Source organism: Centruroides vittatus, unplaced genomic scaffold (assembly GCF_030686945.1).
Source record: "Centruroides vittatus isolate TY-2023 unplaced genomic scaffold, ASM3068694v2 contig_2190, whole genome shotgun sequence".
Classification (NCBI taxonomy): Eukaryota; Metazoa; Arthropoda; class Arachnida; order Scorpiones; family Buthidae; genus Centruroides; species Centruroides vittatus.
This window is the reverse complement of record NW_027121367.1, coordinates 262,537-289,397: the sequence shown is the minus strand read 5'-3', so window position 1 is coordinate 289,397 and position 26,861 is coordinate 262,537. Positions and strand designations below refer to the sequence as shown.

At 31.6% G+C, this 26,861-nt stretch overlaps 2 protein-coding genes across 6 annotated transcripts in view; both read left to right on the top strand.

Annotated features, from left to right (window-relative positions):
• Positions 1 to 26,861, top strand: part of LOC136970811 (uncharacterized) — a 424,253-nt gene that overhangs the window by 180,716 nt on the left and 216,676 nt on the right. The window lies entirely within an intron of this gene.
• The window catches only part of tgo (Aryl hydrocarbon receptor nuclear translocator homolog tgo), a 139,166-nt gene that overhangs the window by 73,259 nt on the left and 39,046 nt on the right, over positions 1 to 26,861 (top strand). For all 5 annotated transcript variants that reach the window (XM_067265270.1, XM_067265268.1, XM_067265269.1 and 2 more), the window contains 3 exons: positions 2,391 to 2,548; positions 20,197 to 20,276; positions 20,366 to 20,458. In XM_067265270.1, coding sequence (XP_067121371.1) covers positions 2,391 to 2,548; positions 20,197 to 20,276; positions 20,366 to 20,458 — 331 coding nt within the window. The remainder of the gene's footprint in view (positions 1 to 2,390; positions 2,549 to 20,196; positions 20,277 to 20,365; positions 20,459 to 26,861) is intronic.

Sequence of the window (26,861 nt, the reverse complement as noted above, 5' to 3'; positions counted from 1 at the left end):
TTTGAAACTTTCCCCCCTAGTAAATGAAAATCTTGTACGGAGCCATTCAAATATTTACGATCTTTAGTGTTAAAAAAAAAGGTGCTAAATATATATTCCCTCTTTTACGCTAAATTTGTTTTGTCTTGGAAGGAGAGTTTGATGACTGATGATATCCCGATGAAGTTAAAATTTAAAGTTTGTTTACTGTTTTATTTCGAAATATTCGTTCCTAAATACTACAAGTTAGCGAGTCTCTTAAAACTTTCCCATTCGGATCGTCAGTAAATACTTTTCCTTTTGCAAATAAGAATTCCATAAAATACAAAATTATTTTAGTATTAAAAAAGCTGAATAATTTTTCCGCAAATTATTCTTCCGTAATTGAAATATTGATTTTTAGTCCATAAATTATATCTTTAAACTTATTTATTTGCTACCGTCGTCTTATATATATTCTTTTTTTTTTCGTTTTTTTTTTTTTTTTTGCGAATGACTTATAAGCAGTAACAGTTGGCTGGTTTGTAGAGAACTGCAAAAATAACATCTTATAGCCGCTTGTATGTCACTGTTAAATATTGTAACGATGCTTTTAAGATTATTTGGAGCTGGCGTTCGTCCGTTCATACATAAATCATTACGTTGGACCCGGATAAAGTAGCTTAGCCACTTTGTTGGCAAGAGAAATAAAACGCGATAAGGCTCGGTTTTTCTTCCTTTGTTATTTAGATGTATACAATCCCCGAATATATAATAGGTGAAAATAACCGAAAGAACGTTTTTAAAAGAGAAACGGCATTCGATCCAAAAAAAAGAGCGAAACCAAATATTGAGTTGAAATTTAAAGGTAGATTCTTAAGCGGATATATTACCTACAGTATTATAATTTTATAAATGTATAGGATATTCTTCTGTAATAACGAAGTGAATTGATCGGGGGTGAGCTGCGTGTTGCCACCACACAATACCGAAGCAAAGAGGCGCACGCAGACCCGGCCGTTCCCATCGCTGCTGCTGCGGTAGAGACTACGCTATTCATCATGCGACTTGATCGGAAAGTGGCTAGAATTGATTACGGTGCACAGCTGATGGACGTATTGCATGCAGCTAATCGTTTTATTGGCCACTCGCTCTTCTAATTGAACCGACAACTCTCTGCCTCATCTCTAATTGGAGGTTTGTTCGCTCAGTGCGGTGGCCGGCTTAAAAGAAATTGCCTGTCGCTACATCTGTTTCCCCGTCCGCATTTAGTTTGATTAAATAAATGCATCGATATAAAAGTAAAATAAAATTCGAGCGGTAAAAAAAAAAATTGATATGTATCGGGCGTCTCGAATATTTTATTAAAAAATTTTCACCAATTTCGTTAGATCTCTTAACACACGCTGATTCTTGAGCTTAGTCTTTGACGACGCGGGGAAAAAAAAAAACGCGACGTTAATTTTTGTTTCGTCCATCACGTTTGCAGACGTGTGCAACTGCTAGATTCGCGGAATTGTCGCGTGCATCTTTTATTCAATCTCCCGACTACCGAACTAGTTTTTTCCCCCTCCTCCTTTTTCCATTTTAACTCGGTGGTTCCAATCGAACGCAATTTGGCTGTTTGAACGCCTTTGACCTTTGCCATCCGAGCCTAGGCGTGGTCGATCGAAAGTAGCGAAACTAACAGCTCTAGTATTAACTATCGGTATCTTGATTGTGTGCACACGCGATCTCTGTACTAGGTCGATGGCATTCTGCATAGTGCAGCTTTAATCAATTTCTTTGACTGTGTTACTAACGTGGGGACGACGAAACCGCATCTGTTATATTTTCCTGGCAAAAGGCGTATGACGAAAATTTTACAGAAACATTAGATCGGTCGATCTCCCAATACAATTGTACGGGAAATGTAACGCGTTCCCCGAAAATGCTGTGATTTCACACACAATCAACCCTTCCATTTGCTATAGTAGTCGGTAATGTTGTTTCCACTAGGGGGAGAAAATGGTGGACGTGATCTGCATAAGACGCGCCTTCTATCGCTATCCTGCCCAACACGCGCAAGAATATAAGCAAATGGAGCACATTTGCGAAATGAAAATTCGGCCATTGTTGCAGTACATGACACTACGTGATAGACGCGACAATTTGAACTAGAGTTGTCTTTTCTCGGTTTAACGCGCGTAAATGGAAAATCGATAAGTTTCTTTTATTCCCCTTCCCCCTGTCCCTTTCCGTAATGTTAGAACATATTCTTTCGCACGTTGTCTCGTCTTTCTGTCCGAAATGATACGTCGGAACTTTTTCGATCGACCGGCTCGTCCCGGTAGTAATAGTTATTTTTCATAACTATGCAAAACGTTGGCCGTTTTGCGTGACGTTTTCGACCTACCGTCGGTTGATTGACCGCTGTTATTTTGTCATTACAGGGAAAATCATAGCGAAATCGAGAGGAGGAGAAGAAACAAGATGACTGCCTATATCACCGAACTGTCCGACATGGTTCCCACTTGTAGCGCCTTAGCCCGAAAACCTGATAAATTAACCATTTTACGGATGGCCGTTGCTCACATGAAAAGTCTACGAGGTTCGTACACAAATTATTTATAGAATAATGTATATTTTATTACTGTTTTTTTCTATATTACTGATACATGACCTATAACTAGTCGAAATTCGAGATTGCTGAGAAATATAGTAATAAATGTTTAGTAGAAATTTTGGGGAGAAAATTGCCGATTTAGAAATGACGGATGCTCTCCTGGAAGACCTAAAGCAATGCCATTTGTCATTCCAAACTGAAGCAATATCATTACGTGTCAAACATCGCCGACGTGTCGTAACAACATTTCTTGTAAACTGTCAAATTATTGATGAAATCTATTAAGCCTATAGCAACTTAATGACTGTATTCCCAATGTTTTATACATTCTTTTACACTATAAATGTGTCAGTTTTATCTTTTTCAATATTAAATTCATTCAAAATAAAGGCTTTACCGTTATTCTTGTAAAAATTGAATATTTGTTACTACTTCTAACACTTGTAATAAAGTAATATGCCGATGGATTCTCACGCTAAACGCTGATTTGCCCATTCAAAATGATGTAACATTGCGCCTTATAACTAATTATTACACGCTTCGCAATTTATGGAACTATTGTCGAATTCTCAACATGGAATAACCAATTGTACGACGAACTAATTGAGAGAAGTAGTACCTGGAAATCACTTTACCTGCCCCTTTTGTATAGAAAGTATCGATCGACACTTGTGTAAAGTGAAAGGGGGTGGGTGAAAAATTGTTGCGTGTTGCATATATTAAGTGTAACGGCTCACTGGCGCCATCACCGACCCCTCCTTTGTCTGATATTTTGTTCTCTAGAATCTTTCTAGTTCGTATTTGCCGAGAAATTGGCATTACACGTGTTTTTCTCTTCGGTTACATCCATTATCGAATTATGTCATTAAAAAATAGTAAACAAGCACGCATGTTTTTGGCTATCTCTAAAATACATAATTTTTCTTTTATCATTCGTTAGTTTAAAACAAATAATAGTTAATCGCTAAGTCCGATGACCTGTCTTGAATAAACAGTTATTCGCTGTAAGAATACTACGAATGTTTCTCCTTTGCTTTAACGTAGCGAACCGATTCTAGCATGCTTTTCCTTGTTGTGTCTATTCTCATCGTTACCAAGGCAACAAAGTTCAACTATATAAAGGGGAGTAAAATAAACACGGAAAGGATAATTTGAATCATTTCCTCTAGAATAGTTTATTGATTTATAGCTTTAATCAATTTATTACTGATTTGAAACAACTGTTATATAAATTATTTACGCCATTAATTTCTGATTAGCAAAAATCCTGAATTCTCTGTATTTTATACCTTAAATCAATCTTTCTTTCTACTATATACAGTGTTTTTTTATGAAAGCTCTTTCAGTAGATGTTGTTTTAATTATTGTTATAGTTTCAAAGTCGTAGATTTGTCTGTTATGTAATTGGTAATTGTTTTTTATTGTTTATTTTTTATGCTGTCATTTGATTGATTACAATCAGACAGCTTTGTCAATAGTGCTTGAATAAATGTTGTTGAACTGGAATAATTTGTTTTGAATGCTTTTAGTATTTTTTATTTCGTGTTTTGTAACTTAATTCTCTTACTCTTTAAATTAAATAATTTTTGGTGTAATAATTTTTTGTGCTTAGAAACTTGTTTGAAAAGTTTACTGTAATTTAAACTGATTTTATAACTTGAAATTAATAAAATGAAAAAATATGTAAATATTATATCTAATAAATACGAATAGACAACCAGGCTGGATTAAGTATCGGGCTAGAACTTGGCTAATTAATTTCATAGGTACATGTACCTTTAATCCAAATTACATTATATCTTGTATTAAATTTAACAATTATATTAATTTTTGGATTAAATTATTTTAAAATAATTTAGATTATTCTGGATGAAAAGATCGATCCAAAAATTAATATAATTATTAAATTTAATACAAGATGGCGGCGTGACCGCTTATTTTCAGTCCAAATTACGTAGAATCTATGAAATTATTTAGCCAGGTTCTGACCCAATGATTAGCTTCATCATTTGACCGTTATAATTTAAAACTGTAATATACAATTGAAAAATATAATTATTTCTATTTAAATAATATCATAACGTATAATGAAATTTTTATAATATGAAAATAATTGGTACCGATGAAGAATTCTGTAAATTGAAATCTCGGCCCACTCTTCAATTCACCCCTTCTATTGTTTATGACAAATGTAGAAAACAATGCGCATAGGATCTGATCTCGCTTTCGCGTTATGACGTAAGAAGTGGCAATGCATTTTAGGCTTCGAGAAGACTGTAAATTGAAATTTTGACCTCCTCTCCACTCACCCCTTCAGTTGGTCATACTACATATTGAAAACAATGTTCCCCGTTCTCTATAGTTTTGGGGGAAAATATCTGCAACATAGTACATATTGCAATTTGGTGCGTTCGAGACGCGTAGCAATGATATAATCTAACTGTAAAAAATTTGTGTTATGTAATTTAACTGCACATGTGAATAACACCTGTGACCGTTTAATGGATGTTTCCGTGGGAGTGCTAAAATGAGGGGGAGGAGAGAGCGATTTTTCGGAAGAGAACGATCGAGACTGGATATGACTATCATGTGTGTTTTTCATATATACGTGAAACAAAGAATATCGCCTATATCTAAGTTACATAATGTATATATGCGTTAGGTTAGGATAGAAGCCATTCCTCATATAGAGGGGTCACGATCGCGACGCGTCGTTACTGACTCACATATTTGTGTGATTCGGTAATGACGCGACGCCAAAGAAGATCGCCTAAGTGCGAAATATATTATTTTGCGTATATTTTTTTCAGAACTCAAGAACAGGTATTCAGTTCTCCTGGCAACATTGTTTTCTATATGTGGCATGGACGATAGAAGAGAGCCCCAACGCTCAAAATTTCGATTTATAGAATTCTACACTAGTACCAATTGATTTTTTAATAAGAATTCTTTTATATCTTAGGATGATTTTGGAAAATTCATCCAGTTTTAAGAACTTTTTTATAGATATAGCAACATTATAGAGAAAAATAGTGAAAATGTCTTTTAGCAATAAAATTCTTAAATTTACTGTTCACATTCAAGAGTTTTTATAATTTTATTTAATCAACATGCTAAAAACCTTTTTTATATCTCAGTAGGAATAGCTTTAGTTTTATCTAAAGCACTATATTAACATTTTTAACTAAAAACTTGGTCTTCATCAGGCAATTGACCAGTATAAAATTCAGAACTGGAATTCAAACAACATGTTTAAAATTTGGAAACTAATTTTCGCCATACATGCTACTGAAGTGATAAAAATATTGTTACATCTCCACAAATAAATAATACGATGTATTTGCTGGTGTAGAAACGTTAGCAGCATGCAAGTGTTGTTTATGTTCTTTTCTCATACCACCACCTCCATGCATACGAAATATTGGTGGCATCTTTCGCATTAATACAATTGCCAGCCAGGCTGGCTTTGTACATTTCCATTGTTTCAAGGTTGAGAAGGTGTTGAACCTCATCCGACATTTTTACCAATTTGGCCCTATGGAGGTCGGCTTGTACTTCAGGCTCTGTGACATAGGCAGCTGGGACGATGGTATGCCTTTAATTGGCAATATCATACCCGTGTTCCTGTGTTCTTTTGCTTAGTGAGCACTTTGTGGATCTGATGTATACTAGATCTCGCTGGAATCTGTGGTCTCTGAGAGGAACAATATAGACACCCGGTGCTTAACTTTCCTTTGTCCTGTCTTTGTCATTGCGTAACAGCCCATATATTGTGTTAGATCTCTTATGTGCGATCTTTGTGCCTATACGGTTAGCAATTTCTTTATAAATGAAACTTAGGTGCTGGTTGTATTGCACTACTGTGCATGATTGGTTACTACTATGATTATTGGTATCTACCTGTGAGTAGCATGGCATGCCATTAGTAGGTTGGCATACCTGCGCGATAAATTATGTATCATGCTTTGAAATACTCATGCTTTACAGCTATGTTTTCAATGCGCTTTAGTTCTGCCACAGTATCCTCCCATCTAGTGTGGTGCACTAGATGGGAGGTAACCGCACTCAAAATCTGCGCTACCAACAAATGGACCTGAGAGGATGAGTCCTAAGATGATCCAGGAAATGGTTGGCAGATGAACATGTCATCATGCTCAAGACAGATAAAAGCAGATCTCTTGTCTTACTGAAGGAAGATACCTACAAATTACTAATGCAGCAGTACTGTACATCGTGGACACTGACTGTGAACCCGTCAATGATACATACTTAAACAGGTTACAGGCTTGAGTGAAACAATTCACACAAACTCCCTTGGACGAGTTGTGAAAGTCAAACAGGGCAGTGGTCACTGGATACTCCTAGGCTATTTGCTTTCACAAAGGCACACAAACCGATACCTTCCTTGAGACCCATTCTGGATAAATCTGGATCTCCTACTAAGTTGCTTGACAATGTGGTACACAACTTTATATCTGAGCGTTTACAGGGGTATGATTGCAATGTCAATAATTCCAATCATCTAATTGATAGTTTACGACAAGTTAAGGCAACAGATGTTGCATGCATTATTGTCTTCGATTTTGTCTTCCTATACCTCTTGATTAAAATACAACCGTGCTTCTGTGCACTCGGATATGTTACTAAGCCATGAAGGGGTGGGTATGCATTGTAAGCATGTATTAGAGCTAACACACTTCTTATGCTATACCTCATTCTTCCACTTCAACATCTCTATGTATTTACAAAAATGGGGCGTACCTATGGGCAGCCCCATTTCAGGGGACTTGTACGAATTAGTTGTTCGACAATTGGAGCATAAGGTCATACCTCTATTCCTACTCAACATCCTAGTTTATAAAAGGTATGTAGATGACATCTTCATTCTTTGGAAAACTGAGCCCAACGTAAATGATTTCATGGAATACATGAACAACAACCCGTATGGCCTTACTGTCAAACTGGATCAGAAGAGTGACACAATTGCACATTTCCTAGATGTCAACTTTTGCCTTGACGTAGAAAGAATGCACACCAACATACATTACGAACCTTGCTACGTACCAATATTTATTCTGTCAAACTCTGCGGACCCTTTTTCTTACAAGATCTCTGCATTCCGTGTGCTAACTAGAAGGGCGTACATGCACCACACTAGATGGGAGGATACTGTGGCAGAACTAAAGCACATTGAAAACATAGCTGTAAAGCATGGATATTTCAAAGCATGATACATAGTTTATCGCACAGGTATGCCAACCTACTAACGGCATGCCACGTCACATACACAGCACACAGGTAGACACCCATAATCATAGCAGCAACCAATCATGCACAGTAGTGCAATACAACCAGCACCTAAGTTTCATTTATAAAGAAATTGCTAACCGTATAGGCACAAAGATCGCACATAAGAGATCTAACACAATATATGGGCTGTTACGCAATGACAAAGACAGGACAAAGGAAAGTTAAGCACCGGGTGTCTATATTGTTCCTCTCAGAGACCACAGATTCCAGCGAGATCTAGTATACATCAGATCCACAAAGTGCTCACTAAGCAAAAGAACACAGGAACACGGGTATGATATTGCCAATTAAAGGCATACCATCGTCCCAGCTGCCTATGTCACAGAGCCTGAAGTACAAGCCGACCTCCATAGGGCCAAATTGGTAAAAATGTCGGATGAGGTTCAACACCTTCTCAACCTTGAAACAATGGAAATGTACAAAGCCAGCCTGGCTGGCAATTGTATTAATGCGAAAGATGCCACCAATATTTCGTATGCATGGAGGTGGTGGTATGAGAAAAGAACATAAACAACACTTGCATGCTGCTAACGTTTCTACACCAGCAAATACATCGTATTATTTATTTGTGGAGATGTAACAATATTTTTATCACTTCAGTAGCATGTATGGCGAAAATTAGTTTCCAAATTTTAAACATGTTGTTTGAATTCCAGTTCTGAATTTTATACTGGTCAATTGCCTGATGAAGACCAAGTTTTTGGTTGAAAATGTTAGTTTTTATCTAAAGCTATTCCTACTGGGATATAAAAAAGGTTTTTAGTATGTGTTGATTTATCCTTCCCAGGGATTGTGCAAAAAGTTGATTTTAATTTTATTTAAAATTAAAGAGAAAAATTGTTTCATAAAAATTTTCTCATAAAACTGTACTATTAATGAAAACTACTTAAATAATATTCTGAAAACATCATATTATTGCATTACAAGAAACAAGATATCTTGTCACTACCAAAATGCACGTGGATGTAATAAAATCTATAATTTCACATCCCAATAAGGATTGAAATTTGCATTCAGGTCACATACATAATAAATCCACTTCTATTCAACAAGTTTCTTTACAGCACAGTTTAAATCCTTTGAATTTAATTATAATATACATATTTTTTTAATTTTCTTTAGTTTATAAATATATATTTCATTTTATTAATAACTTACAGCGAGTGATCGGTTAACGAACAAATTGGATAACGAACACTTTTGCGAAAGATTTTATGTTCAGATAATGAACACCTCACAGAACAAACATGAGAAGCAGCGACGTAAAATACCAATTGTCTTCAGGCAACAATTCGAAACTTTGGAGTGCGGGAGGCATTGACATCGACACTCAACCTGATATATAGTATTCCTCGGAACTTTGAAACTCTCCCTTGTAATTCCAGCCTTTTATTTTTATGACAGAAACAATTCTTTTATAGTATTTGTGAGACTGTCGGGCAGGTACTCATTAAGTTTTGCATCTGTTTTTATTTTCGAAAGGTGAGAGTATAATAGCAAAGGTATTATATTATGTTAATGGGCAGAAGATGTCTGATGTTGCTGGGAAATATGGCTTGAACAGGTCTACAGTAGGCCGCAGTTCAATCTTATCTATCCGCGCATTCTTTTATTCAGCAGTGTGCTGAGCAGTTGCTACCGGAAGTGACGTTTTTGCTGCTGACGGTCGAAAACACTTTTGCTGGAGAGAAAGCTATCTCAAAATGGCCGATGTAAACGATGATTCTCTTACTGCTATATTTACGCGCGTTTGTTCAGTATTATTAGAAGAAAAGCCATTAAGTTCGATGTTTTTTATAAGAAAACGTAGAAATGATGATTTATTTGTGTCATTGGCGTTGACTGATTCTATTAACACTTTATGTATTTTTAAATGATTTAATGATCATAAGTCTACTTCAGAAGGCAAAATTTTATTCTCTCTCAAATATTGCAGTAAATTGCTAGAATCTGTAAATAAAAATTAGAAACAGTATTTCATAAACCAACTTTTAACGGTAGGTTTGACTTCATAAACAAAGACAATAATAATAGATTCTTATATTTCGTTTTGTTATTATACATTTCACATTTATTAAAAAGATACTTGAAGCAAAGGAGTTAAAAATCTGCTCATTTAATGTAGCAAAAAAACTGTTTATCGTTTGGTAATCGAAAAAGATACTTCTTCACGGAGGCGTCCATCTTGTAAGCAGTATTTTTAGCGTGGTCGAGAGATGCTGCCAGTGCGCTGAAAGCGCAGCTTAAGCGCGCTGGCAGTAGGCTTAATAATTGAACACATCGCTAAAAGTGCTGCAAGCGTGCTGAATAAAAGAATGCGCAGTAAGAAAGATACTGTGTAATCAAGAAGACTCAAGCAGCCTAAGGAGTAACAAAAATCACACCTGAGAAATAAAGAACATTGAAGAGCTCATAATGGAACCTGAAACTGATCTGACTACAGAAGAACGCCAAGAACTCTTGAATGAAGAACACCAAAAAACTCTGCAAGATATGTTTTCTTGTGGAAAAGAGAATTAATGCCAATATCTGCTATTAAACAACTTTTGAAGAAGTGGGAGGAAGAACAACAGTCTTAGAATGGCATCCAAACCAGGTTGAGGTTAATAGACTTAGGGATCTCTACAACCATAATGCTGTTAATTACTTCCAAAAATCCTGAAGAAGAGAGAAAAGCAATCGACATTGGACAGATTCTTTAACCTCCACAAATGGAAAAAATGCAGGACTGTGTATATATGTATTTTTATTATTACATATGAATAAACATAGTAAGAAAGTATATATTTTTTATTTTTTGGGGTTTCCAGAACGAATTAATCAAATTCCCATAAAAACCTATGGTAAATCGATAATCAGTTAACAAACAATTCGGATAGCAAACAAAATCTTGGAACAGATTATGTTCGTTAACTGATCACCCACTGTATAATTATTTATTATAAATTTTCTTTCAAAATCATTTATGCATTCTAATTTATAATTGTTAGAAATTTTTATTTTCTGCATATAAATAGACTCATAACAGTACTGTACATTATTTTAAAATTATGATCATCATTCTTCCATTATTTCAAAAAAAGAAAAGAAATGCTTATTAATTCTTAAGTAATGTACTATATATATAAACTAAAAATCATCATTTTAATCTAATATCTAATAAATATATTGGATATAATATTTCCTGTAATAGATGCTTTATTCAGTTAAATTAAAAAAATTATATTTTTATAACGTAATGAATGGACATGAATTATAACAAAAACAATTTTTACTATTTTTAATATGACAGATAGTAATTATTTCTCAGAATACAAAATTATCCAAATGTGGGTTATTTCCACTATAGTTCTTAATAGTTCTTAATTAATAGTTCTTTTTCAATTATTGAAGATTGACATTTTGTTTTTATAACAATAATATTTGAAAGGCCCACTTCACACAAATGTGGTGTTTCAAAGGGTAAAAAAGTTTTCATCAAGATTTAAGATAAATTAGAAGATTCAAGAAGGTTCTGGAATGTATCTATTAATTTTTATCATGTTTTTTAACTCTTTCAATGTTACAGATGTTCCATACTTTAGAAAATGCCATTTTAATAATAATAATTGACCTAGAAATTAACAAGAAAGCAATAATGAGTTATTTTTTTATCAACTGATTTACATTGCATTGATATTGTTGAACCAAATACACTGCCAAATATTATTAAATAATTAGAGTTGTTGTAATTTTTTTTAATTAAAAAAATATCATAAGAAGGTTACAACATTGAACATTATCAACACATTCTGTATTTGCATATCTATTATTTGTTAAAATTTATTCAACTGAATTCTTTATTTTAATGTTTTGTGAAACAGTAGAATATAAATATTTTTCAAATTAAATTGAATTAAAACAATTATGTTAGCCCTTACGTATTATTTGTAGAAGACACAAGGCAATTTAAATAAAATCATCTTACTATGCCAGTGTTTTTCAACCTTTTTTTATCTCATGGCACACTTGAACCTATAATAAAATTTCCAAGATGATTTAAAGTTGTATTTGTAAACATTCTATTGCCATATTACTTGCCACTTAACCTAATTCTTTTTGTCTATGTTTATTGCGAATTAAATAAAACAGTGTTGTTGTTTCTTAAAATAGCAACAGGTTACAATATTAGTTATTTAAATTAATAATTTTTATTTACATCAGAAAAGCAATTAACATTAAGTATTGATTTTCATTTAAAAGTGGCATGATAATTGCCTTTAGAAACCCTCCCAATGTCCTGCTATTTATAAGTTAAAATAATTTGAACTAAATATTGAAAATTATAGATACATTTTTGATTTAAAGAAAATTTCGTTTTAAATGAAATAATCTGGTGTTATGCACATATAATAAATTTAAAGATGTTTTAATTTTGACATGTACACTTATCGTTCTTTGGGCTTCTTTCCAAAATAGTTTATTTAATAACCTTCAAAAATTCTCGCGGCACTTCTAGGATCCTCTCATGGCACACTGGTTAAAAATCACTGTACTATGCCCAACATATTACACACTCATAAGTAAAAATGATAAAAGATAAAATTTAATTTAACTGAAGTAAAATATTTCATTTTCTTTCAATCTGTATCTTTTTTTGAGCAATTCAAAATTCATATATCAGTTTATTTTAAATATCTATTATGGAATTTGAAAAATAATAATTTTTTTATATTAAATTTTTGTTTTTTTAATGATTTAAATATTACTTCAAATAAAAAAGTTATGTGTAATTGAATAATATTTAGATGTTCCATTTACCTTTAACTCTTCAGTATAAATTTAAAAATAACTTTCTCATCTTCTTCTCTCTGGCCCTCATAGTCCTTGAAGGACCTTGGCCTCATCCAGGATTTTCACCCATTCCTTTCTATCTTGAACCTTCCTTCTCCAGCAACTCACATCCATCCTTCTCAAATCAGCCTCCACATCCTCATCCCATTTTTTTCGTGGTCTCCCTCTCCACCTTCTCCCCTCTGGTCATTCTCTATACATTTGAGACACATTTCTCTCCGGGTCCATTCTTTCCAAATGCCCAATCCATCAAAATCTCCCTCTTTTGATTTCTGTCACAATATCAGAATTATCATATAAATCTTCAAGTTCTTTATTACTTTTTATTCTCCACTCTCCTCTCTCTTGTACTAGCCCATATATTCTTCTCAAAATCTTCCTCTCAAATTGTCTCAACTGTTTTTCATGTTTGCTTGTCAGTGTCCAAGCCTCAGAGCATTACTTGATTACTGGTCTTATAATAGTTTTATATGTTCTAATCTTACTGCATCTTGATATTTCTTTAGATGTTAGAATTTGTCTTAAAGAATAATAACTTCTATTTCCTGCTGTCACTCTTGCCTTAATTTCTTCATCAGTTTCATTCTTTTCTGTTAGCTGAGTTCCTAAGTATTGAAATTTATTCACCTGTTCAAGTTTATGGTCCTTTATATGTAGAATTTGTCCACTTGGCCCCTGACAATCTTTTCTAATTAACTTCATATATTTTGTTTTTTCATCATTAACTGTTAGGCCTTTATCTATTGCTACTTCATCCATTATTTTAAATGTCTATTCAATTACCTCTTTAGATCTCCCCAATATAACTACCTCGTATATCATCCACAAAGGCTAAGCACTGTAAATGTTTCTTAAAAATTGTTCCTCCTGCACCTACATCCATTTTCTCATATACTTTTCTCATTACCGCTTCTAATACTAAGTTAAATAAAACTGTGATAACTTTCTCATACTAAGATGAAAATACAATAAATAAAAATAACACTATAAATGCTTCTTGCTATGTAGAAAGATGAATTACAACAACCAAAATTAACCATTTTTCTTTAAATAATGGTATTAATTGTTCTGCTTTACAACATTTGTTCATTTTAATACAGATTTTTTTTATGAAAAATAGTTTTTAGTCTTTATAGTAAACTTTATTTTGGATGTATTTGTTTAAAGAGTTTGTGATAAAAGGCTTTTTTAATTTTGTATGTAAAAGGAGAGTTAAATTTTTTAATAAGTAACATAAAAAATTACAGTATACAGCAATAAATTTATAATACTATGTCACCTCAATATGGGTTATTTACTACGTCTTAAAAATATTTATATATTCTGTGTAATGAAGTTACACTTTCTTGGAATAAGTTAGAATTTCTTGTAATTATGATTATAAAATTAAAAATACGAGAAGTATGTATGGTTGTTTTTAGTAGAGGAAAATGATGTTATATGAATAATTATTATTTTTTAATTAAAATTAATAAATGAATTTATTATATGCATGTTTTTAATAAATAAAAAAAATAAAAAAAATACAGTGTTTAATTAGTAGCTCTAAAAACACAACATATTTTAACATTTAAAAATTGTAAATAATGCCAAATGTAATTAATAAAATTATGTTCCTTTATTATAAGATAAACACTTTCAAAATAATTTTTTCATTTTTAGAATTTTTGTAAATTATTTATTAAAAAAATAACCTTTTCATATGTTTCCAGCACTTTATAGTTCTAATGAATGCTTTTGGCTTGATTTACAGGCCTTCTTCAGGTTAGAAATTGTTCTAATTGTTTTTTCTTCTTAAAATAAAATTATTTCTTGAAATTATAAAATAATTTCAAGAAATAATGTTATTTAAATTTATAAATCTCAAGTTACAACAGAAGAAATTTAAATAAATAACAGAAACTTTGAATTATTTCATTTTTGAACATAATGTAACTCATTCCAATTAGAATGGCTCTAACCTAAAGAAGACCTGTAAATCAAACCAAAAACATTTATTAGAACTATAAAGAAGTACTGAAAACATATGAAAAGATATGTATCTTTATATATAATTCTTATTTCTCAATTTCAAGCTGAATAAGTAGAACAGTTTTTACTATTAATAAATAATTTATTGATATTTTGAAAAATTGATAAGACAACATTCCAAAAGGAAACTTCAGAATTTTTTTTGTACTTCTCTTCCATAAAAATACTATGAAAGTATGAATAGCTTTTAATAGAATCAAATTAGTTTTATTTATATATAAAAATTTTAGAGTTTACTCTTTTTTTATAAGTTATATAATTACTGGCAAAAGCTCTTTTTTATCTACTTGATTCCTTTTTGCTTAAATATTCTGAAGATGGAATCAATACTTCAAAAATACTTCTTTAAATTTTAAAAATTCTTATAATATTCCATTTTTCTCAGTATAACACTTTTATTTGCATTGAATTTAAAATTTCTAATAATATTGGTATTAATACATGCATAATACTAAATAATTTGTTGAGGATCTGCTGATAACTGTTACATTTTGTTAACTAGGATCAAATAACTGTTTAATTATGTTATATTTAAAATTATTCTAAATTTAAATGAATTTTTTTAAAATTCAAATGATATAATTGTTAAATATTTTGAGACTGAAAGAATTTCAAGCTTAAATATTACTTTAGGCAATTTTTTTCAGATTTTTCTAAATTAATTAATTATGCTTCTCATTAGATAACAAAATATTTTTATCCAGCATCAAATTTGTAAAATTGTCTCTTTACATTTTATTATATTTAAAATATGAAACTATTAATTCAGTAGCTAATATCATTTCAGTATTTAATATTAAATAAGTACACGTACATAGTAATTGAAGAAATTTTATTTAATTTTTCTTTATTAGCAAAGTTTAAACCAAATTATATAAGTTGTTTAAGAAAAACATTTGCTAGTTAGTAGTTAAACTTAATTGATAATCTGCAGGATAATTATTTTTCTGTGTGATCTAAATTTTCACTTAATACAAGTTGAGAATTGTAGAAAATAATAAAAGTTAACTCACGCCAAAGTTGCATATATTTCTGAATAATTAGCACTGAGTTCAGCGTTAACGTAGATTCTTCTTTTTATTGCAAGCACTTTCGACGAAAAATTACGATCGTCGTCTTCAGGCGAATGTGGAAAGAACAAATTTGAAAGAGGCACGTGCCGAACGTTCCAAACCGAATAACGGAAGATTTTCGTTGGCGAATTTTTAAAAAATATAATGTATTCTTTTAGCGTTCGGTAACTTCGCCGGTTCGAAGGAGATTTTAGATCGGCACGAATTGACGGTGCATGCGCTGAAAAGCACACACGCTACGTGTGCGCTTGTCGGCGTGTTTGAGTGTTTATGCGCTTGTAAAGAGTGACCCAAATTTCGGGCAAGTCCAGGGTGGGGACGTTGCATGCCTCTGCTGTTATTGTGAGGATCGCTTCCCAGATGAATATTATTTTTCTATTGTTGGAGCTTTTTAGGAGCGCTGTTTCTGACCAAAGCGGAGTGTAACCTTGTTGTAGAACTTTTCTGGTCAGCTCTGTTGTTTGCCTTCCTTTATTTATATCATCCTGGTGTTCCGCGATACGGCAGGCGATCATTCTTGTTGTTGCCCCTATATATTTCTCTATTTCTCCTGTTGTTGGATTTTTTAGTGGCACCGCGTAGACCCCCGATTTTTCTAATGCGCTGATTTTGTCTCGGTCGTTGCATATGGTTCTGCGTAGGCTGGGTAGAGGGGTCAAGGGGAGCACGAAGCCGTACCGCCGGAATATACGGCTAATGAGTATGGACTGTGCTCCTAGATATGGTAATGTTGACGGTACTATTGCCATTTCTTTTTTGTTGTGTAGCGTGGTGAACGGGTGGATGGAATCGTTCACTCTACGCAGTACATGCGTAAATTTGGCGCCTGTGAACCCAGCGTGTAATACTGCCATTCGTATGATTTCCAATTCATCGTTTATTAGGTCCTGCGATGAGGGAAGCAGTATCGCCCTTCTGATGAGAGCTGCTATGGCGGCATTGATATACCGCGATGGTTGGAAGGCGTCAGCTGGAGTGATGTGGGGAATCATGTCGGACTTGTGGTATACCGCAAACCGTGGTCCTTCCGGCGATTTCTGTATCTGCATATCCAGAAATGTTATTGTCTGGTTCCGCTCCTTTTCCCAAGTGAATTTGATGGTGGGATAAACGCTTGATAATCGCTGCATAAATCGGATGAATTCTTCCTCTGAATTCCCCCATGCTACTAGGATGTCGTCAACATATCGTAGGTATAATAGGGGGTAGCAAATAGTGAGCGGTGCGTTGAAAGTTTTTTGCTCCACGTCCCTCATGACGAGCTCGGCCAAGACTGCAGAGAGAGGGGAGCCCATAGGGACACCCTGTTTCTGGAGATAGATTTTCTGGTTGAAGCGGAAATAATTGTTTTCAGTGACGAAGATCAACGCTTCACGAATATCTAGTACCTGCTGAACTGTGAGACCTTTCTTAAGGAGCATAGTATTGGCTAGCATTACGGCTTCAAACGTGGGGACGGAAGGGTATAGAGATATCACGTCCATTTTGTAGAAGGTGCAGATGTTGATGTTTGCTCTTGTGATGTTGGCTTCGATGGTGGTCTTGGCTTCTATGGAGGAGGGAGTGACAAATGGTGACTCCGGGAGCAGCTCTCGTAGAAATTTTGCCAGGGCTTTTTCCAGGTGGTAAGTTGGATGCGACCTTTTGTTTACTAAAGGTCGTAACGGCCAGTTCTCTTTATGCGTTTTGGGTTGAAAGAACAGCCTAGGGCAGGCAACATTTGATGGAGGTTCAAGGTGACCAGATAAAGTCAGTGCTAGTCCTGGCAGTGTTGTAATTTTCCTTGCCTTTCGCAGTACAGTTGGCGTTGGATCTCTGCCCATCTCCACTGAGCATGAATGCAACAGAAAGTCATTCGCTCTAGAAGTAAAATCGTTCTCTCTGCATAAGACAAATCTTCTGTCCTTATCTGACATTAAGAGCCTGAGACCATTCGTGGCTAAGAATCGTGTTACTACCTGGTGGTTTCCACGGTTTTTTGGTGCACCTTGTGATCGCTTTGTTGTAGCAAGCTTCGTGAAGACCTCTAGTTCCATTTGCTGATGCATGGGTGTAGGTTGGCAGGACTTTATGGCCGCTAGGGCGGCCGGGACCAGCTGGTCAAAATCGGAGCTTGAGGGAGGGGGGATATATTTCGGACCTCGTTGCAACATGTTATGCACAATCGTGGGCACACTTTCTTCTGTGTAGTTATGATACGGAGTTGGTACTGCCACTGTTTTTTGTGCATACGAAAACTTGAGTAGCCACTGGAGTTTTTTGCTCAGCCTCTTTTTAGTTTTTTGAGTGGCGACCGAAGCTATACTTTGTATTTTGCCTATCTGAGTGTACAACTTGGAGGGGTCACAGACTTTGGAAAATCCCAGATGTGCCACATAGGTTCTTTTCTCCGCTTCCGCGATGCACTTACGTTTATTTCTAATTAGCTTGGTCAAAAGGGACTGTTCTACTTTCGGAAGCGTTCCTCGAATACACTCCGGAAACTTTTTGCGCTTAAGTTGTATGCATTTGGGAACTACTCTTTTGGCTCTGCACGTTAGTAGGAAATGTAGTTGGGCGAGCAATTTTTGCCATTCTATCTGTAATTTCAGCAACGTGAAGAAACAGTTTTTCGCAGTTTCCATTGCTTGTAGAAAATAATAAAAGTTAACTCACGCCAAAGTTGCATATATTTCTGATAATTAGCACTGAGTTCAGCGTTAACGTAGATTCTTCTTTTTATTGCAAGCACTTTCGACGAAAAATTACGATCGTCGTCTTCAGGCGAATGTGGAAAGAACAAATTTGAAAGAGGCACGTGCCGAACGTTCCAAACCGAATAACGGAAGATTTTCGTTGGCGAATTTTTAAAAATATAATGTATTCTTTTAGCGTTCGGTAACTTCGCCGGTTCGAAGGAGATTTTAGATCGGCACGAATTGACGGTGCATGCGCTGAAAAGCACACACGCTACGTGTGCGCTTGTCGGCGTGTTTGAGTGTTTATGCGCTTGTAAAGAGTGACCCAAATTTGTTGAGAATTAAATTATTTTATCTATTTAAAGATAGTCTTATAAAGTGCAAAGTGTTTTATCTTAACTCTATCACATGGTTCTTGTCGAAACATTTTCTACTTTCATATACTGATTATTCTACAAAAATATCATTAATATTATAAAGTTTTGATTTTCTTTTCTTTCTTTTATTTGATAATCTGATAATTTATCAAAACAAATTACTATAAGTTTATGTGAATAACCAACCTGCATCAACATATATTTTATAAAAAATTGTTAGAATGGAAATAAAATCTTTGCATAACCCAAAACACCAATTACCCTGCACTTTCAACCCTGCTAGTGTGCATTTTAGAGATATTTTATCAGGCATTTTGTTCTCTTTGTTTTATTTCATTAGAAAATTCATTGTGGGTGTAATTAAAAGCAAATGAAATGGAAAAAGTGGAATATTTGAGATAGAACTGCATCAAGTGCAAAAATATAAAATGGCTGCCAAAAAAAATTTTTTATCATTTCATTTCTATTTTATTTATTAATTAATAATAAAACATATAATAATAATGATAATAAATGCTAAAATAATCTTGAAAAAACTAAATAGAAAAAATATTAATGTCTGTAATATCCAATGACATGAGTTGAGAGTTGATTGCTTCACTCTTATTTCTTGTAGAGAACTAATATACAATAAAATCAACAATTTTTAAATAGTTTCTAAAGTCATTATTTAGAGATAAGAAAATTACCAGAAATTTTATAAACTTTCAAGACACAAGTTCAAGTAGCAGTATTTAATATCAATTAAAAGATGAATTGACGTACAGAAAATGATCACAAGAGAACTAAAGGTTAAACAAACATGTAAGTGCCTTTGGTGGTTTTAGGAAAATTTGTGAAAATGTATGAATAGGTCTGTCATGTGCAAAGGATTTTTCACATTTTTCAAAAATGCTCTTGGGATGTTTAGACAGGAAAAGTTGTTTGAGGAGTCATAATTGCATGTTAAAATGGATAGATAACTGCAAGTTATCTATAGGAAATTACGGTAATTTAATTTGATATAGTAAAAATAACTACATAATCTGTTTTTCATTAACATATTTTAATAGAGAATAGACCTGAATGATAAATAAAACATTCATGTTTAAATGAAATAATTAATTGTTATCTGTATTATAATAATAGTAACTTAAGTTATACCTATAATTTTCAAATAAGAGAGTTTATATATTATAATTTAGAATTTTTTCTAGCTCATACAATTTTATTAGTTGTATAAACTAATCATTAATAAATATTTTAAACGATATTTCTAAATATATTAAAATATGTAAATTTTGATTTATCATTTTAATAATTCAAAATATATGTTTTCGTTTACAATATAGGAACTGGAAATACAAGCAGTGATGGGACATACAAGCCATCGTTTCTTACTGACCAGGAACTCAAGCATCTTATTTTAGAAGTATATATATACATTATTTATTCTAAAAATTATGATTAAAATTTTGTTTCTCAGAGATGACAATAGTAGTAATTGTTTTATTCTTTCAGGCTGCAGATGGATTTTTATTTGTTGTTGCTTGTGATACTGGCAGAATTATTTATGTTTCTGATTCAGTTACACCAGTACTTAACCAAGCCCAGGTAAAAATTGTACTGCTTTTAATTCAGTATATTGATGATTTATATAAGCATTGTTTGCATTTTTTTTTTTTTTTTATAATCATTCCACATATTGTAATAAATAAAAATTATCCACATGTTCTTAATTTTGTAATCTTTCTAAATATAGTTATTAATATTTAGTAAAATATAACTTTTAAATAATATAAATTATTATCTTAATAAATATAAATAAACAACAACTAACTCGTTACATATAAAGACCAACAACTGCCGAATTATCGGGCTAGCAAATGGCTATAGTAATATTAATAATTTAAGTTAATTTGGTACTAGAGTTAGGCGTTAGGCGCCATCTCTTGCTAAATTTAATAATTAGAATTTTAATTAAATAATTTAAATAAATTTAGGCTTAACTGGAAGAAAAGAATCGGCCCGAAGCGGGATTCGAACCCGCAACTTCTGCTATCCGTGCAGACACGTTACCAGTTACGCTACCCGGACCTTCGGTCCGATCTCCCCTTCCAGTTGATATAAGATTACCGTACGACCATCGACGGCTATTACAATGCCGGCTGTAATAGCCGTAATAGCCGGTTATTACAATGCCCATTGTAATAGCCGGCTGTCGATGGTCGTACGGTAATCTTATATCAACTGGAAGGGGAGATCGGACCGAAGGTCCGGGTAGCGTAACTGGTAACGTGTCTGCACGGATAGCAGAAGTTGCGGGTTCGAATCCCGCTTCGGGCCGATTCTTTTCTTCCAGTTAAGCCTAAATTTATTTAAATTATTTAATTAAAATTCTAATTATTAAATTTAGCAAGAGATGGCGCCTAACGCCTAACTCTAGTACCAAATTAACTTAAATTATTAATATTACTATAGCCATTTGCTAGCCCGATAATTCGGCAGTTGTTGGTCTTTATATCTTAATAAATATTTTCAAAATTACACTATTGATATCATCATGATTAATTTATTAAAACTGTTGTTTTAATTAACAAAAATTGTAAAAATTTTTATTCTTAAGTTTTACAGACAGACAAAAACGCTGAATTACTTGTTAATCATATATATGTATAAAAAACATTATTAACAAATATAATTTATCAGGTTATAATAGATACATTGAAGTTGCCATGGTAATTACATAGAAAGAAGTAATATTTACTAAGAAATTGAAGAAACTAAAAAAGTTATATGATATCAACTAATGTTAATATTTATTTTCAAACAAAATAGTACATATTTAATGTTAAGTATAATCTACCAATATCATCTCTCTGTAAATAGTTTTAGATAATAATGTTTACATAAAATTCAGATGTTATTTTGATGAAAATGACCGACAAGTTAGTTTAATTAAAGTAAGAAAAGAAATTTTTGAAAAGCGGTATTAATCATAATGTTAATCAACACTATTAATGATGAAAATTCACTAAAAAATGATCAACTAACACTTAAAAATTAAGTAACAGAACAATAGGCAATTTTTATTTCTTTAACTTGAGATTAGGCAACTTATATGCATTCCTTTTCTTACTAAACCAGTTTTCTTCTCGTTCTTTCTCTTTTGCTAAATGAGTGAGTCTTTATGCAAGACATTCTTTTGTTTATGTTTATTAAGCAAAAGTCATTTCAGATCAATCATTATCTTCTCTTTAGCTACTGTAATATTAAATTTATTTTTCTGTGATGAAAATTTTTTCAAAGTTTAAGATTTTAAATTTTAACTAATTTTCTACATTTTTGTTTCAATTAATTATTGTTACATGCAAATTATGTAAAGTTAAAAAAATTTTATTTTACATGAAGTAAATAATTAACACATTTTTGCTACATTTATCTTGTTATCTTCATTTCAACAAAATATTATAATTATTTCAAATGTTTAGAGTATTCAAAAATTTCTTTAAATAAATATTTTTTCTTCATAGTCTATATTTTCCTTTTTCTTGTTTGTTAATTCCCTTCTTGTTATGGTACATCAAGGACTTACAACAGGGAACTTAGGAGATGTACAGTACCATAACAAGAAGGGAACTAAAAGAAAAGATAAATATTTTTATTCTCTATTATTTTTAAAAGATGGTTAAAAAATTGATTTTAATTATTTATAATTGTAGAAAAATTTACATTTTTTATGTTACTTTTCTGTTCAGTTTGTGATGAAAGGATAATATTGAAAAAAGCTTGACAAATGAGGCTTTACATTTAAAATTATATATCTTATTATTTTAATGCATCTATAAATCACACTCTTATGTACCTCTATATGTTGTCTATCAAACTTGAAATTATCTTCCATTTTTCAGAAACCAAAGAAGTAGAAAGAGTTATCCTGTTAGTTACCACTGATTTAGTCAGTTAAAAAAAAATTGCAAAATTATTAATAAATCAATTTATTTTTACAGAAATTAAACAAATTGTGATGAACTTTATATTTCTGTATCAAGCCAGATTTAAGTTCTTATGTGTAACATCTTTCAACAGTTGTATACAGCAAAATGATATCAATATAAACAACTTTACTAAACTCAATACATTGCAATAACACATTTTTTGTAATTTATTGATTTATTTGTAATTTATTATTATTATTATTGTCAAATTATAGCCCAATGATTTATGGCAGTTGATGGCATGTTATTAAAATGATATCAGTTTAGACATTGTACTGATGTTTCGTAAGGTGTCATGTTCATAGTTGAAAAAGATTTAACTTTTATAACGTCGTTATATGCTTAGGTTTGCATCTAATCAATCCTGTTCTAGAATTATATCACATGGTGCTATACAGACATCTTTGTTTACAAGATACTTCAAAATATTGTCATTATATGCTAGAACATAACTGTTTAGCATTGCATTTGATGTACTACATTGATAAATGCAATAAATACAAGATACTACATGCAAGAATTTAAATCTGACTTTATGCTTAAAGTTCCATCTACAAATTGTTTTGCTGCTGGTTGCAAGATATCAGCTATTATAATTATTGTACCAACTTTATGAATGATCAAAACTTATGAAATGTCTGATTTAAATTTTTAATGAAAAAAATACTGTTTTTGACAAATCAGTTTTAAAAGTGATTAGGTTTAAATTAATTAAATATATTGCAAGAAAAATTTGACATAAATATTGTTTTTATTGTATAAGCAGTTAACGCAGTTATAGGCAGTCCTTGACTTTTAGAAAATTTGCTCTTTTGTACATAATACTTTTATCTCTAATTATTTTTTGTGTAGCAAATTCAAATCATACATTTTCATCTAGTTTATAAAAATTTTGAGCTAATATGCAATGGTTTTTTTTGTCATTTTGTTTCAGTAACAACAAAATTATTTTTAAAAACGTTTTCTATGCATTGTAAAATATTCACTGTAAAAAAAGTAAAACCTTTTATCTTAATAAGAGATTTTTGTAATTTTTCCTTTTAGCTAAGTAGGAATGGAACTTCTTTTATTAAATACAACTCTATACACATTTTTAGGAATTGTTAAATCCAAAAGTCAGAGACTTCCTGTGTAGAGAAATGCAAAGATTATGGAATTTTTTAAAAATAAAACAAAATCTCATTCATCAATGTGTTAATTTACATTTAGAAAATATTAAGCAAAAACCACAAATTTATATTTTTATACTTTACTAAAAAGTAGAGCAATGTTTAATCCACTTTTGCCGTTTTTTTTTTTTTTTTTAACGTATGAGTAGAATTTTACTCTAATGAGTTTATTGTTTGTTTGACATTTCGTAGAAATTTCAAGATAAACAATTCATATATAGTGTTGTAATTAGCCAATAACATTTTCTGTGTTTTCACTTGGCATTCTTATATGGATTACATATTATGTGCCATTATCTAGCCATTACAAAAAAATAAAAGATTTTGAATTGTCATGTAAATACAAAAATGAAATGCATTGTAAAATATAAAGTTTTGCTTTAATTATTGTTTCATCCTTTAATTCACAGTTGTATGTCAGAGTAAAAATTAATAAACATGAGGAAATTCTGTATTTATTTGTTTTACAAATACAAATTTATTGATTTGTCTGTAACATATATAAAGATATTCACAATTTAGTAATTTATTTAATAATTCAAAATGTTTTAGTTAATTTATGTATGTAAAAACTTGACACTTTTCTGTTTTGTTACACCAAGGCAACTCACTTGTGTTGCTTGGGGGTTGTGACTGTTGCACACACCACATGAAACAAAGTGAATGGCATGTGCAATGCTGGTTTTAATATTTACAGGAACATGGGGCTTTTTTATTTGTTCTCTCCAGTTTGGACTCTTGGGAAAAGGATTTTCTTTTGAGGATTTAATGAAAAATGGCATGGTATTTTCAAAAAAAAATAATAAAGTGATGAATTAAAAGAAAGAAGAAAAGTACCAAAATGGATAACAAAACAAATATTAATAGGTAGATTGATGACAAAATAGACATTAAGTCTGACATAATAGACATCTCATCTAGTTATCTACTACATGAAAATGAAAAATTAACAAAATGGATAACGGTAGAAGTCAGTTTTGTTTTAACATGTATTTAAATGCTTGACCTTAGGAGAAAATTGATAACATGGATAATAAAACAGATGTTGTCTTGAACAGTGATAAACTATTTGGAAATTACTGTTTACAAACACCAAAAGAGCACTTAATTGAAATCCTACATACATTGGAAATCATGTGACATGGTATCTTACAAAATAGCATTGTTACACTCACTGATTAAGAGTCATTACATGTTAAATGCTAAATAAAGACTGTGATAATTAAATATTATTTATGAGAAACATAGTGGCTATGCATGGATTTCAGGAAAAGATGGTCAACTTGATTATCTCCTCAGTAATGTAGACTGTTCTAATGCCCACCCATCTCGGATGCAATGGATACAACAATTAAGAATCGTGGTTTGCTTTTTGTATAAGTTGTTTTGGTGGTATGCAAAAAAATACACTTCAGTTCATGGTGAAACTTATGCCATCTGTTGTGCAAATCTTAAGATATGATAAGAATGCACATGGAATGAGCAATTAATTATTGTGACAAGCAAATTAAAAATATATGCTCTCCACCTCAAATTAGTACTGTAGTGTCTTGCACCTGTACATTATACTTTTCCATTAGTAATGGAGTAGTGTCAGTCATTTATTAACTGCTTTAAGCGGAAAAGTTTGAATTGAAATAATGTGACTTCTGGTTTGCGTCCAAAGTTCACATATAGTTAATCAGGGCCTCCTACCCCTAAGGAGATCCCAATTAACTATATAATCATCTAACTAACTCCATTCTCAAGATTAAGGAAAGACAGATAACAGTGGGAATTTATAGGTTTACAGTTTTTTCAAATTGCAGCCCAACAAAGACAAAGCAGGGATATAAATGATCAAACTACTTAAAGAGCAAAAAGTTTTTACTATATAGGATCTACAATAAGAAACTTCTCCAAAAGAATGAACAAACTTTATACATAGATTTTTATTAATCTATACCTCATTTAGTATAAACTTCAACTTAGTGGACCTATGATCAGTATTAAAATCCTGTTGAATCATTTTATTGTAATTTTTAATTTCTATTTGTGTGTAAATCTTTTTTATTTGAGGAATATTTTTGTAATTATTTGAATTTTTGTATACATCTTACTAATATTCAGCATATATTTTCTAATATATGCTGAATATTTATATAAGTGTATGAATATTTTAATATAATTTTAATATAATTAATATTTTAATATTTATATAAGTGTATGAATATCTTCTAGTTATGTATATTGCACATATTAACATGTACAAAAAATTTAATATGATAATTAAAAAATTACTAATAAAGTCAATTAAATATCTACTAACTTAATGTTATCGCTGGATGATTCATTTATATTATATGTATTTACCAAGCAGTTGACACTGGGAGATAGTTTAGACTTTTTCTATTTCTCTGTGTAATTTTATTGATTAATCTGATAAAATTAAGAGTAATTTACACATGTATATTTAAGTTTTTCATTTTGTAATTTGTCTTCCACTTTGGTTTGTCTAAATTATCTAATTGGTGTGCGTAAAACATTAATTCACCTATTTTCTTTATTCTTTAATTTAATAAAAATTGATTATTAATTTTTTTACGTGTTTCTATTAGCAAAACCTACAATTTTTTAATGAAAAAAAATTAATATCAATAATTATATAGTAGCTAGCAAAGACTTTGTATTTATTATTGAAATCTGCTTAGAAATTTTAATATGAATAATCATTCTTTTTCATACAAAATGTAGCATTTTATATGAAAGAGAAAAATGAATTATATCAAAATTTCTAAACAGATGTCAGAAAGATGATATATTGTATGAAAGAGAGATTTAGAATTGGATAAAAGAGGAATTGATGCAGAG